This window comes from Schistosoma haematobium, chromosome 1 (assembly GCF_000699445.3).
Source record: "Schistosoma haematobium chromosome 1, whole genome shotgun sequence".
In the NCBI taxonomy this organism is placed as follows: domain Eukaryota; kingdom Metazoa; phylum Platyhelminthes; class Trematoda; order Strigeidida; family Schistosomatidae; genus Schistosoma; species Schistosoma haematobium.
This window is the reverse complement of record NC_067196.1, coordinates 18,476,998-18,489,597: the sequence shown is the minus strand read 5'-3', so window position 1 is coordinate 18,489,597 and position 12,600 is coordinate 18,476,998. Positions and strand designations below refer to the sequence as shown.

At 38.7% G+C, this 12,600-nt stretch overlaps 1 protein-coding gene across 1 annotated transcript in view; it reads right to left on the bottom strand.

Moving 5' to 3' along the window:
* Positions 1 to 10,768, bottom strand: part of ABL2_2 (Tyrosine-protein kinase abl2) — a 44,943-nt gene extending 34,175 nt beyond the window's left edge. The window contains exons 1-3 of the mRNA XM_051218401.1: positions 10,553 to 10,768; positions 10,379 to 10,519; positions 6,938 to 7,617 (exon numbers count right to left, since the gene is read on the bottom strand). Of these exons, the coding sequence (XP_051073315.1) occupies positions 6,938 to 7,617; positions 10,379 to 10,519; positions 10,553 to 10,670 (939 nt within the window). The 5' untranslated portion in view covers positions 10,671 to 10,768. The remainder of the gene's footprint in view (positions 1 to 6,937; positions 7,618 to 10,378; positions 10,520 to 10,552) is intronic.
* Between the last annotated feature and the right edge of the window lie 1,832 nt (positions 10,769 to 12,600).

Sequence of the window (12,600 nt, the reverse complement as noted above, 5' to 3'; positions counted from 1 at the left end):
TCCTTAACTAGGACTTCAGAATCCCGCGCCATCGATGTGTGCTGCGTCTCCGAAACGCGCATACAGGATTCGAGTAGCGTCATTCATCTGACTTCACCATGCCAAAATAAAGAACCGACTCGATTCACACTTCGTGTATCTGGAAGCCCTGATTCTGCTTCCCGTGGCCTCGCCGGCGTAGGTATAGCATTGAATCCTAGGGCAGAACTAGCTCTCTTAGAGTGGAACCCAGTAGACAGTCGTTTGTGCGCTGTCCGACTGAACGGAACAGTACGGATCCGAAAAGATAGGGGCACTCGTCGTTGCCTTTTCGTCGTCTCTGCCTATTCTCCCACTGACTGCAGCGCAAATGATGTAAAAGATGAGTTTTACAGAAAGCTCTCCGACCTTCTCCGAAAAGCTAGGCTCTCGGATGTAGTAATAGTGGCCGGTGACTTTAATGCTCAAGTAGGTAAACTAAGCGATAGGGAAAGACACCTGAGTGGATCTTACAGCATCGTGGCTCAAAGAACAGATAATGGCGACCGTCTGTTGCAGCTATGCTCAGATAACCGCCTCTTTCTTGCAAATACTAACTTTAAGCGTAAGCAAAAACATCTTTTAACATGGCGACCCCCGAATTCGTCCCAACGTTGGACCCAAATAGATCACATCGCTATCAGCCACCGATAGAGGGGCTCGATAGAAGACTGTCGCTCATTCTGGAGCACATGCTTAGACTCAGATCATGCTCAAGTGCGAGCGCGTATTTGCCTGCGTCTTACTGGACGTAGGAAAGACGCTGCTAGGAAACCTCTTAGGGTCCTACTTAATGATAGTCAAGCTAAGAGTATATTTCAGGAACAACTAGAAAAACAGTTAGGCAACCATGTATGTGCTGCCCACCCCGAGGCAGCATGGAATGATATCCGAAAAGCTGTGGAAACAGCAGTGATATCTGCTAGTAAGGTAAACCACAAGGTTAGGGAGAAACATTGGATCTCAGCAGCATCTATCGCACTGATAGATGCTCGGAAACTCATTCCACCTGGCTCTGAACATAATGAAGAGCGGAGTCAGCTTAAGCGCAAGCTGACAAGAAGTCTACGCAATGACCGTGAACAGTGGTGGGTAGCGAAAGCAAGAGACATGGAAAAGGCAGCGGCAATAGGTTATAGCAGACAATTGTTCAGACTTGTTAAGGAAACCGGTATTACGAAACTGACTGTTAGCGAAACACTCTCAGAGAAAGATGGACATATTATACATTCTCAATCCAGGAGATTGGGTCGATGGGCAGAACACTTTAGGGATCAGTTCAACTGGCCTTCAGCCACACTTTGGTTTCCCACGATCTCCAGTCAACCTGAATGGCAAGTTAATTTAGGTCCTCCGACTCTTTATGAAGTTGAAAAAAAGCTATCGGAAATCTGAAGCGAGGGAGAGCAGGAGGCCCTGACAGGTTTACTCCTGAGATTTTTAAGGATGGTGGTTCAGTATTAGCAGTGAGATTAACTGGGGTCTTGGGTAGAATTTGGGAACTAGACGTAATCCCATCTGACTGGTCTCAATCACTGATTGTGCCAGTCTATAAGAAAGGACAAAAGTCCTCTTGTGACAATCACAGAGGAATCAGTTTGACAAATATAGTGTCTAAAATATTAGCTTCAATAATACTTCGACGCCTAATCAAAGCTCGTGAAGAGCAGATTAGAGAAAACCAGGCTGGTTTTCGACCTGGACGTGGTTGCATAGATCAGATATTCACACTATGTCAGGTTCTAGAACACAGACACACATTCAGACGCCCTACAATGGTAGTATTTATCGACCTTAAGGCGGCATTCGACTCTGTTGATCGTGAGGTTCTATGGCAGTGTTTGTCACTGAAAGGAGTACCAAAGAAGTACATTAACCTCATTAAAGGCTCTCCACTCGAACACAACTGGTAGAGTGAGGGCTTATGGCGAACTGTCATCAGAATTGATTACCTCAAGTGGTGTTCGTCAGGGCTTTCCACTCTCTCCATTCTTGTTCAACTTTGTCGTCGACATACTTTTAGAGATAACACTTTCCTCGTCTAGATTTCCAGTGGTTGAACTTCTACCGGGAGGTCCACTTGTTGACTTAGAATATGCTGATAACATAGTTTTATTTGGTGAAGACGCTGAAAAAATGCAGTCTTCTGACCACTCTAAGCAACAATGCAAGCATGTTCGAGATGCGATTCTCTCCCTCGAAATGCAAAATGTTACTTCAGGATTGGCTTACATCGACACCCGAACTAATGATAAGGAGTGAAGTAATTGAGCGTGTCGATCGCTTCACTTATCTTGGAAGTCTCATCAGCCCTTGTGGTCTGGTGTGTGACGAAATCTCAGCACGGATACAAAAGGCTCGACTAGCTTTTACCAACTTGCGTCATTTATGGCGTAGGCGAGATATCCGTCTATCAACCAAAGGACGTGTTTACTGTGCAGCAGTTCGTCCCGTCCTACTTTATGGCAGTGAAACATGGCCGGTAAGAGTAGAGGATATCCGTAGGTTACTAACATTTGGTCATAGATGTCTTTGAAATATTGCTCGTATATCCTGGGACCATCGAGTAAGTAATGCAGTTGTTAGGAAACGGGTACTAGGTAAGGATGGCAAATCAATTGATGACGTAGTGAAACTTCATCAGTTGAGATGGCTGGGACATGTGTTACGTATGCCCAACCACCGACTGCCTCGATGTGCGATGTTTTGTTGTATAGGAGTGTAGGTTGGAAGAAAGCTAGGGGCGGCCAGACCAAAACATGGCACAAGTCCATGAAGTCACTGACAAGTGGATTGAGTCATGTTGGTAGGTGTAGACTACCTGGTTAGGAACCGCGAGACGATAGCAACCGATGGTTAGAGACCTTGAATGACATGGCTCAAAATCGTTTGCAATGGTGCAGGTGCATTCACTCTCTGTGTTCTCCCAAATTCTAATCTTCTGAATTCTTCATGTCCCTTTCTTTTACTCTTTCCAAATTTATTTCACTGGATTATACTCCTTGAATAACATCTTCAAACCCCAATTTTTCTGATTACAGCTTATAATTTTACTACATCTAGCACTACGGGATTTGAATCGACCACTGCATCTCTGTGCCAATGTGATGTGGCAACTTGAACTGATGTACGTACGTACGAAGTTCTACGTTGTTATTGACTGACTGAGGGGAATTGGAAAACCCTGAGTTCAAACCAAGGGTGCACATGGGCCACAGTATCCTGAGGGAACAAATGTTGCATGAACCAATCATTGGTCACCGGTTACCATGGGACTGCATCTTCTTATGTCGCTCCACTGCCTTGTGGATCAGACCCTTGGGTCAAAGGCTCCGGGTGTGGCTCCCTAAGAAAACCACCTGCTTCGGTTCGGGCACGCGGGCAGTATCCCAGCCCTCACATAAGTCGAATGATTTATGTGGCACATATCTATTTGGTGTCTCTTTGTACCAATGTTTAAATGTTTAAATAAATAAATAAATACTATACATTTACGTAGACTTCCTTGTAACTATATATATATATATATATAGTGGTGAGCTCTAAGTGCATTGAACATGCGTTGACAAATAGGGAGGAAGGAAGGTTTTATTAATAACAAATATTAATATCGACAGCAAGATGATACCATTAATTAGATAGAACAGTATAATATAATTTCTACACTAAAATATACAGCAGAATTTCACTAAGGTCATCTAATCATTTAAAATCTTATCATACCATTGTTTTTATCTAAAATCTTATATGATAACGAGGAAACCTGACGAAAAATTCATTTTCTTAAGTTTCCTAACTTATCTATGCCAATAGCTCTACTTACATTAGAATCTAATTATGTCGAAATAAACAAAGCAGAATATCAAAAGAAGGCAGAAAAATTTGAAACACACAAATCAAAATGTTTCAACTTCACAAATAGTAAATAGTGAAATTTCCCCTCTTTAGCAATTATTTGAAGTGAAATATTTAAAAAATCTATTGTATGTTTTGCAGTTCATTTCTAGAGAAGCTGCATGATCGTGCATTTTAACAACATTTAAATACACATATCCCTTGGATGTTAAGGCTTCACAATCAACACAAAGTTATGGGATCTAATTAATGGTGCATTTATAGAGAGTCTAATACTTGGTACTACAGTGCACATTGTATAGTGTTTATGTGCAAATCGAAAAAGATCTTAAGTACAACTGGATACAAGTGAAATATATTACACAACTAAAAATATGTATATTAGTAGTATATAATAGGTAACCTACTTATTTCCCAACTACAGTTTTACGTAATCGCTGTTGTATCAGACTATATGCATGAAAATGAATCATGTTCCCAGGTTGCACAAACGAAGTGTGTGGAGCGAGTTTCAAACGAACAATTCGATGGTTGAAAGTCAAGTGCTTTGCCACTAAGCTACTAACCATAACAATCCGCGAGAGTATTCATATTTCTATCTATAATTCTGAATCACTCATTTTTACCCACACGTATGAAGGTGTTGTGAACTTGTCAACTAGAAACACATGATTTTAGACCTTTTCAAGCTTATGCATTTCAATAACAAAATAGACAAACTCAATGATTTCAGATAAATGAAGATCATGAAAAGTTAGAAAGATTACTATGACATATGAGAATAAGTTATTTTGGGCTTCCAGTACATGAAATAGTAACCAACCTCGTTACATACATATCTGAGAGCTTACTTATATATTTAATTTCACATAACTGCTATATGTGTTCATCAGCACCTTTGGAACCTGGTCCACCCTATATGCTGAAACTTCACTTATCAGTCAAAGAAGTTATTCAACTTGAAAGAAAATTGATCGCCTGATAACTACTGATGTAGCCAGTGAAAAGTATACTAAGATACAAAAGGCGATATCATTATTGGTTATAGTAAGAATTGGGGATGTTCTGGACAATAATAATAAAAGCTTTTCAAGCAGCTAAATGACCGTATTTATAGAATCTCTGATGGTGACCGGAGTGTGACTAAGCTAAAAGAAGACAAGACTGATTATTTCAAATTAAAACATTAGTTTATGAGGTATGCAAAATGTTATAATCTTGATTTTAGCCTTATGGATCACATAAATCAAAAATTAAATACCCTTGGTAGAATAGCTTAAAGTAAACCAAAATAAAGTAGGTGCATTTCCATTTTGTTTCATATGTCTTGAACATAATACTGTTCTTTATTCCTTGCATTGATACATATTCACTTGGCTCATTTTAACATCACTCTACTGGTTACTTAGCTTTTACGGTGGATAAAAAATTAGTATATAAACATTGTGAGGTCTCTCCTCTCGAACACTATTGGTCAAATCAGAGCTTACGGTGAACTATCATCTCAATCGTCAATCCCAAGTTAGGTTCGACAGGGTTGCCCACTGTCTATTTATTTAATTTGGCCATGAATGTCCTTATGGGAATCACACTTTATTCATCTAACTGTTCAGGGATTTATCTTCTACAGGGCGACCCACTTATTAACTTACAATATGCAGATGAAATAATCCTACTCAGTGACAAAATTGACGTTGTGCAGAATATTCTGGTCACCTTGAGTATTAACCCAAGTGTATTTAGGGTGCATTTCTCTCCCTCTAAATCCGAATTGTTGCTTTAAAACTAGTCTGTATCATTGACTATATTAACCATAGGGAGTGAAGTAATTTAAAGTATCAAACACTTCTTGGAAATCTTATGACCATTCGTGGATTGGTGTCTAATGAAATCCCAGCATGAATTCAAAAAGATGGGTTAACTCTTACCAACTTACATCACTTGCGGCCTAGGTGAGATGTCCATCTGCCAACCAAAGAGCGGGAAGGCTGTACGGCAGTCCATCCTGTATTACTTTATAGTTACGAAACACTCTTTGAAAGTAAAAGATATTCATTGACTACAAGCTTTGGACCCTACATGTATTCGAACCATCGCTCGCGCTAAATGTAAAGACCGAGTGAGCGATGTTAATCTTAGGCATAGGGTACTAAGCAAAGATGGCAAATGAGTTGATGTGGTTATAAATCTTCATCAACTGAGGTATTCAGGATATATTACACATAATTAGTCACAAGGTGATGCTGCCTGGTATACGAATAGGTTGAAAGAAAGCTAAAAGCGGTAAAAACAATGCATGGCATCAGTTAATGAAGTCATTGGCCGCTGTTGTGAGACATCTGGGTAGAAGTTGGAGATGCGTGGTACAGCAGATGCATTCGTTCTTTACTCTGCTCTAGATCTTGAATCCCAGTATTATTTCATACATGACTCGTTACTGTCTTTTTGAACCAGATTTTCAATATTTAGCCCTTTGCATAGCTACCATATTACTTCAACTCCTTCACCGTACATCTTGTTAATTTCATCCCGTCGCAATTTACGTGGTATGGCAACATGGGATAACGCACACCTGCGCCAGGTTCCATATTGATTATGATTGACTGGGTTTTTAAATACTGGCAAGTTGAATTAATGTGTATTACAATAGCTCATCAATTTGTAGAACAGAATTAATGTAGCTGTTGATTACTTAACTTAGCTTTAATACGAATTAGTTCAAAATTAAATACTTTTGCATATTGATACTAATTAAAACAGGTATTACGTTGAAACACTACAGAGTTAGACTTTTTAGTGGGCTTAAATGGAGTAAACAGGAATTGTGTGCAGAAATCCGAAAAATACCTCTTAGAAAAACTTTGTTAGAGTTAACCATATATCTTTCAGAAACCAGAGCAATAACATAAATATTTTTTTCCTTACAATGACACTTCCCCGTTTGAAACTTATTATCCTTATTGACATGTTGAGATTGTTTTGTTAGTAAGCAAAAAAAACTGGTTAATCAATCTGATCATTTTAGGATTAAAACATAAAAACGAGAAAAAAACAACGAACATACTAGTCCTCTGCTGTCCTGACTAATACGATAATGATAGACTCTTCCTAAGTGGCGCACAGTTACAGAAAGTTGACCAGGTGCAGACTCTGATGCTCTAACCAGAAAAGAACCTGTGATACCACTTCGAAGGAGATGTTCTCCAGCTTGTCTTGAGACAGCACCATGATACCATGAATATGGAAGAAGACTTGGTTCTAAAAGACTTAGAGGCGATGAATCCATCATTAAATGATGAACAGGTCCCTTGTTTGATACGTTTTGTACCCGTGATTGCATATGGTCATTTGTAATAATTGGTTGTGAATTAGATAAACAAGGGGCATTAACTGAGCAATTTGGCTTTTCTGAACCTTCACAACTAATCAACTGTTGTGAATAAGACTGTTTTGAAGGAGCAGAACTTTGGAAGACATTTGTAATAGCTAAGTAACTCGTTGGTACCCATCCACGTCTGTAATTATTGAACAAATACATACAAGTATTTACACTGTTCCCAGTTTCCCTGGTGGGCCCATGATTATGCTTTACAGTAGCTCCACCTGTGCATTGAGAAGGATGACTTTCTGACCCGGAAGTAGAACTACCCGGTTCAGGTTTGGGGAGAGGTGGTAAGACAATAGAAGCTTCCACCTCAGACCAGTCTCCAGCTGGACTATAGCTTAAAAGGCGTACCAATTCACCTGAAAATCAACAGAATTTATAAATAAGAATAAGCATTTGTGAGATGCAGAATCAACTAGGTAAAACAAACAGTACTCTCTATGATGACTCTCCAAACCAGTACAATAACGGAGTAGATAGGTAGTAAAAAGCTTATCAGAATAAACTCCCACCGTGAAATCAACATGAGATCTTTTAGAATAGATTTAAACAGATGTTTAATGAGATTCGAACTTATGATATATGCATCACATAACAAGACAGTATAAGTAATGTTCATAATTTACAAAGTCCAGTATGAGAAAATCAACAAGAGGAACGGCAGAAATTTGCACTTGGAGATGTAGCTGAACTGGCACTAACTGACTATATTTCTATTGATATGTATAGGCTGAGACAGTCCAGTACCCACTACTTACTAGTTATCTGGAGGGAAATTACAACAAAGCTCTGTTCAACAACTTTGACAAGATTTTGACGTCTAGTTTTGAAATTTCGAGGGATAGCGTGTGATGAAATTTATGAACTTGCGAAATAAATAGTAACTAGAAGTATGCAAGAACCGAAGACAAGATCTGAACTTAACTAACGAAAAAACTAAGTGCCAAGAACGAATGAATTTTACCAATGCACGTCAAAATAACCACTCGTGGAATTTAGGCACGACAATAACTACTGAGCACTTAAATAGAGAAACTGTTCATAATGGTGCATCAAACATGGTGTACTCTGTATTTTTGGACAGTGAGATTGAAGTACTGAAGACGATTAAAAATTTGAACTTTTTCTGAGTTTTTTTACATCTGTAACATAACGATCTGAGATCGGTTTTGAGACTGAATAATCAAGAGATACTCTAACTGAATGAGTGCAGTGAAGCTTAGCAATAAATAAGTAAGCTACTTTTCCCACATCATTAATCACTGAAAACGCTGAGAGAAAATGGAGCAATATTTAATATGACCTATTGTTTTCGAAAACTAAAAGCGGATAAATGACAGTCACAAAATGATCAGATCCGATAATTATTTCTGATACGAAGTAGATGACGATCAAGAACGACTTAATATTATTTATTCTACGTGAAAGTGATGACAGAGGCAAAAGATTATTTTGCCTGAGGGAACCACACAATTTGAGCTTGTGGTAAAACTAGTAAATATTAAACGTCCGAATCGTTCTCATCAACATAAACGTCTTAAGACCTTATACAATGAGACTTCAATATTCAGACTTATACACAATGCTTAACAAGGTTGGCGGGCCTCCGTTACCAAGCACACCTGAAGTGATATCCACTATGATTTCTGACCAAACTTGATCATCTTTTATTCGGTCCCTTTCACTATGATGCCCTTTAACAACTGTTGTGCAGAAGCACATTCTTCTCAGGTTACTTCTAGCAGTTGTGAACAGTCTCAACATGTACACATTTTATTCTCATCATAGTTATTCCCGGTTTCACTTTGCATATTTACTTGACGCACTGATTCTTTGGTGAGACTATAATTTATGGACGACCTTTGAGCGACGCTGAAGTGACCTTGAGTGGACACCTACTGATTAGGCCTAAATGAGGGTTATAAAGCAGTTAAGATTCTCATTTACAGTTTATGGCTAGGATTAAAAATTAGATTTTGGGTTTTCATCACGAACTGACATCAGCTATAATGTCAAAACTCTATTTAGCCAAATGTATGGATGAATTTTGCGTTAAAATTCGTGACTCGTTATCTTATATCTGATTGGTTCATCCGTAAATTGTAGTCTCGCCGATTCTTTTACTTTATTATGCCACCACTTTAAACACAGATTTTTAACAAACTACACGTGGACGTTAATGACCTTGTTTCAATTATTATCAATGATTTCTCCTAATACATAGAAATGCGTCGTTTCCCTCTATTTGTGATATTAAAGCCTGGCAATAGATCGTAGAAAGAACATACTTGCTTAAATTGTTTGTTTAATTTATGATAGTGGGGATACTCAGTTTGTTACTAAGCAAAGACCAAATAGTTATGTTTTAAGGATATTTCGACGCTCTAGAAACATCTTACACTATGATCCAAATCAAATATACGAAATAAAATGTGACTTCGTCTTACTTTGTTGATTTTTACAAAATTAGGTGGAGAGATCCACCACTTTTCATAGTGCGTCCACCAAAAAGGCAATATAGTTTACCGAAATTTTAGCGTGCGATGCCTAAAGTATATGCGTCTCCTAAGACTCAGTAAACTATGACAGTAGACGTTTTAGATGTTAAACACGGAATTTTAAAAGGAGACCAACAGGAAAGAATGTACGTCATTCCATACGTACTAATCCGCACTGTCGACTAGCACTTAAGTAATATTACGGTTGGTAAGATGCAAATTAGTTCAACTTTAAGTTTACTAGTTCGTCCGAAATCTTTACGGTATAAACATAAATAAGGGTGAAAAGCTCGTGTAAATTGAAGTAGTGAATACCGATACCCTCCCTCCTTGTTATGTAGCTTAATGGGTGATAGTAAGTTTCGTATTTTGTACATTTTTATGACCACAAAGCTAAAAGCTGTTATGTTCCTTATTCGTAAGCATTTGGCTATAACATGGCAAAGTAATTAAAAAGAATATGTTTCCGAAATCCAGTCCCAACCAGGATACATCTTGCAGTAATTAATTTTCAGTGCTAATACTTTTTCAAACTACTGCTGCTTTTTTCTCGCCCAGCGCAAGTAAAAAATGCACTAGACTATATGTCAAGTGGAATATATTCATCACAGTGAGAACTGACCTCGCTTAATGCTGATTTGAGAACTCATTGATTCGGCGAAGTCGTATAATACGACCATAATACCTCCTCGACCCAGCATGAAGGAATCGTTAGAATTTTGCGCATCCATCTTTGTGTAAGAACGAATATCAGCTAGTTTTTCTGTCATTCTGTAAAATCAAAATGAAGATTTACCGTCAACTTTGTTGAGGTCAGCCAGTTTAGGGTTTTTGCTCAGGTCAGAAGTATCAACCCTACTCATGAGATTTGGCTCATCTTTTGGTACTGTCAGTTTACTATTATATCCTCCCATCAGATATCCGACTCCACTTCATCGGAAGCTCACAAGCTTTCATCAATATTAAAGCCCCGCCCCTGGAACATTACATACACATTTGGCGCTCAGTAAATGGTATTCCACAATACCCTGTTACATTGAATACAACAGAATTGTCTTCCTAATCACCAGTCAATTCTAGACTGCATTTACTTATTTAGATGCTACGCAGTTAAATTTCAAAGCAAAAATAGTTTTATGATCATATTGGGGTGCGAAGCAAACTTTGTTCATTAATCTTGTCTGATCGTTTATTGGGGATATATTGAATTGCTCACTACCATACGATTACTGAAAAATATTATCTAACAACTTCAAAAATACCTGTAAAAACCCATCTAGTTATTTTGCTTTGGCGTCTCAATTCTGGAGACCGATTTCATTTTACCTGTCTTCACTTCTATGAATATAAACACCTGGTCATAATAGCCCCAAGACGTTTTAGATTCGGGCTTATATTTCTTTATTAGGTACGGAAAGTCAAGGGAATAGATGGGCTTTTTTTCTTTAGGCTTGTCTTTTCCTGAAAGAGTCTGTAGCAGTAACTAAGTCTCCCCGAAACATAGTTCAACATGTCTTTGGTATCGATGTTCTAATAGATGCACTCCTAGATGGAGGCTATTGATCAACCAACCCCACTAAATCAAGCTTATGTGATCTGTGCTACACACCCCTTACGGAAGTTAGTTAACCTGAACGTCATATGCCTACATATATTGAACATAGCCCTAATTACTTACTTACTTACGCCAGTTACTTCTCGTGAAGGAGCATAGGCCGCTCACCAGCATTCTCCATCCAACCCTGTCCTGGGCAATCCTTTCCAGATCCTTCCAGTTGTTATTAATCCTTTCCATATCTGCTTCTGTTATCCGACGTAATGTGTTCTCTGGCCTTCCTCTTTTCCGCTTCCCTTCAGGACTCCAAGTTAGGGCTTGCCTCGTGATGCAGTTTGATGATTTGCGTAATGTATGTCCTATCCATTTCCATCGTCTTTTCCTAATTTCTTCTTCAGCTGGAAGTTGGTTTGTTCTCTCCCACAGAAGGTTATTGCTGATGGTATCCGGCCAATGGATGTTGAGTATCTTGCGTAGACAACCATTTATAAGTACTTGCACCTTCTTGATGATGGCTGTTGTAGTTCTCCAAGTTTCAGCTCCGTACAGTAGGACTGCCTTGACGTTCGTATTGAAGATTCTCACTTTGATATTGGTTGAAAGTTGTTTTGAGTTCCATATGTTCTTCAATTGTAGGAATGCTGTCCTTGCTTTGCCAATCCTCGTCTTTACGTCTGCATCTGAACCTCCTTGCTCATCGATTATGCTTCCCAGGTATGTGAAGGGTTCTTCATCTTCTAGAGTTTCACCACCGAGAGTGATTGGATTGCTGTTCTTTGTTTTGAATTTGAGGACTGTAGTGGCATTGGACAATAGCCACACAATCCACAAAGCTGTGAACACGAGACTACTCAGAAAATAGATATTCAATATTTAACTCGGGGAAATACCTAACAATGGAGAAGGCGCGGAGAATGAATTGAATGCACTGGAGTTGATCGAGTGGCATGGCTCGGCCATGCAGGCGTGGTCTCTGCTGAATGTTACCTTATATCTTCTATTCATATTAAATATATTGTTCCTTCTCTAGCCTAACCTTGTTCTACATCATGTATTGGTAATTGATACGATACAGTGAGTTGGTGTAGTCGATGGTGTGACTTCCACGTAAGATCTTATAGGTTAGGCAGTTATATCATGACAAACCTACAAATTTAGGATTAGGTCTATTATAAGAGCAGTACTAATATCATAGTAGACCATAGTTCTACATTGGTGAGCCCAACTAAAGAAACGCAACCTATTATTGTTAATCCTTATTTCCACCTTAACCTTCTCAATCGGATTTT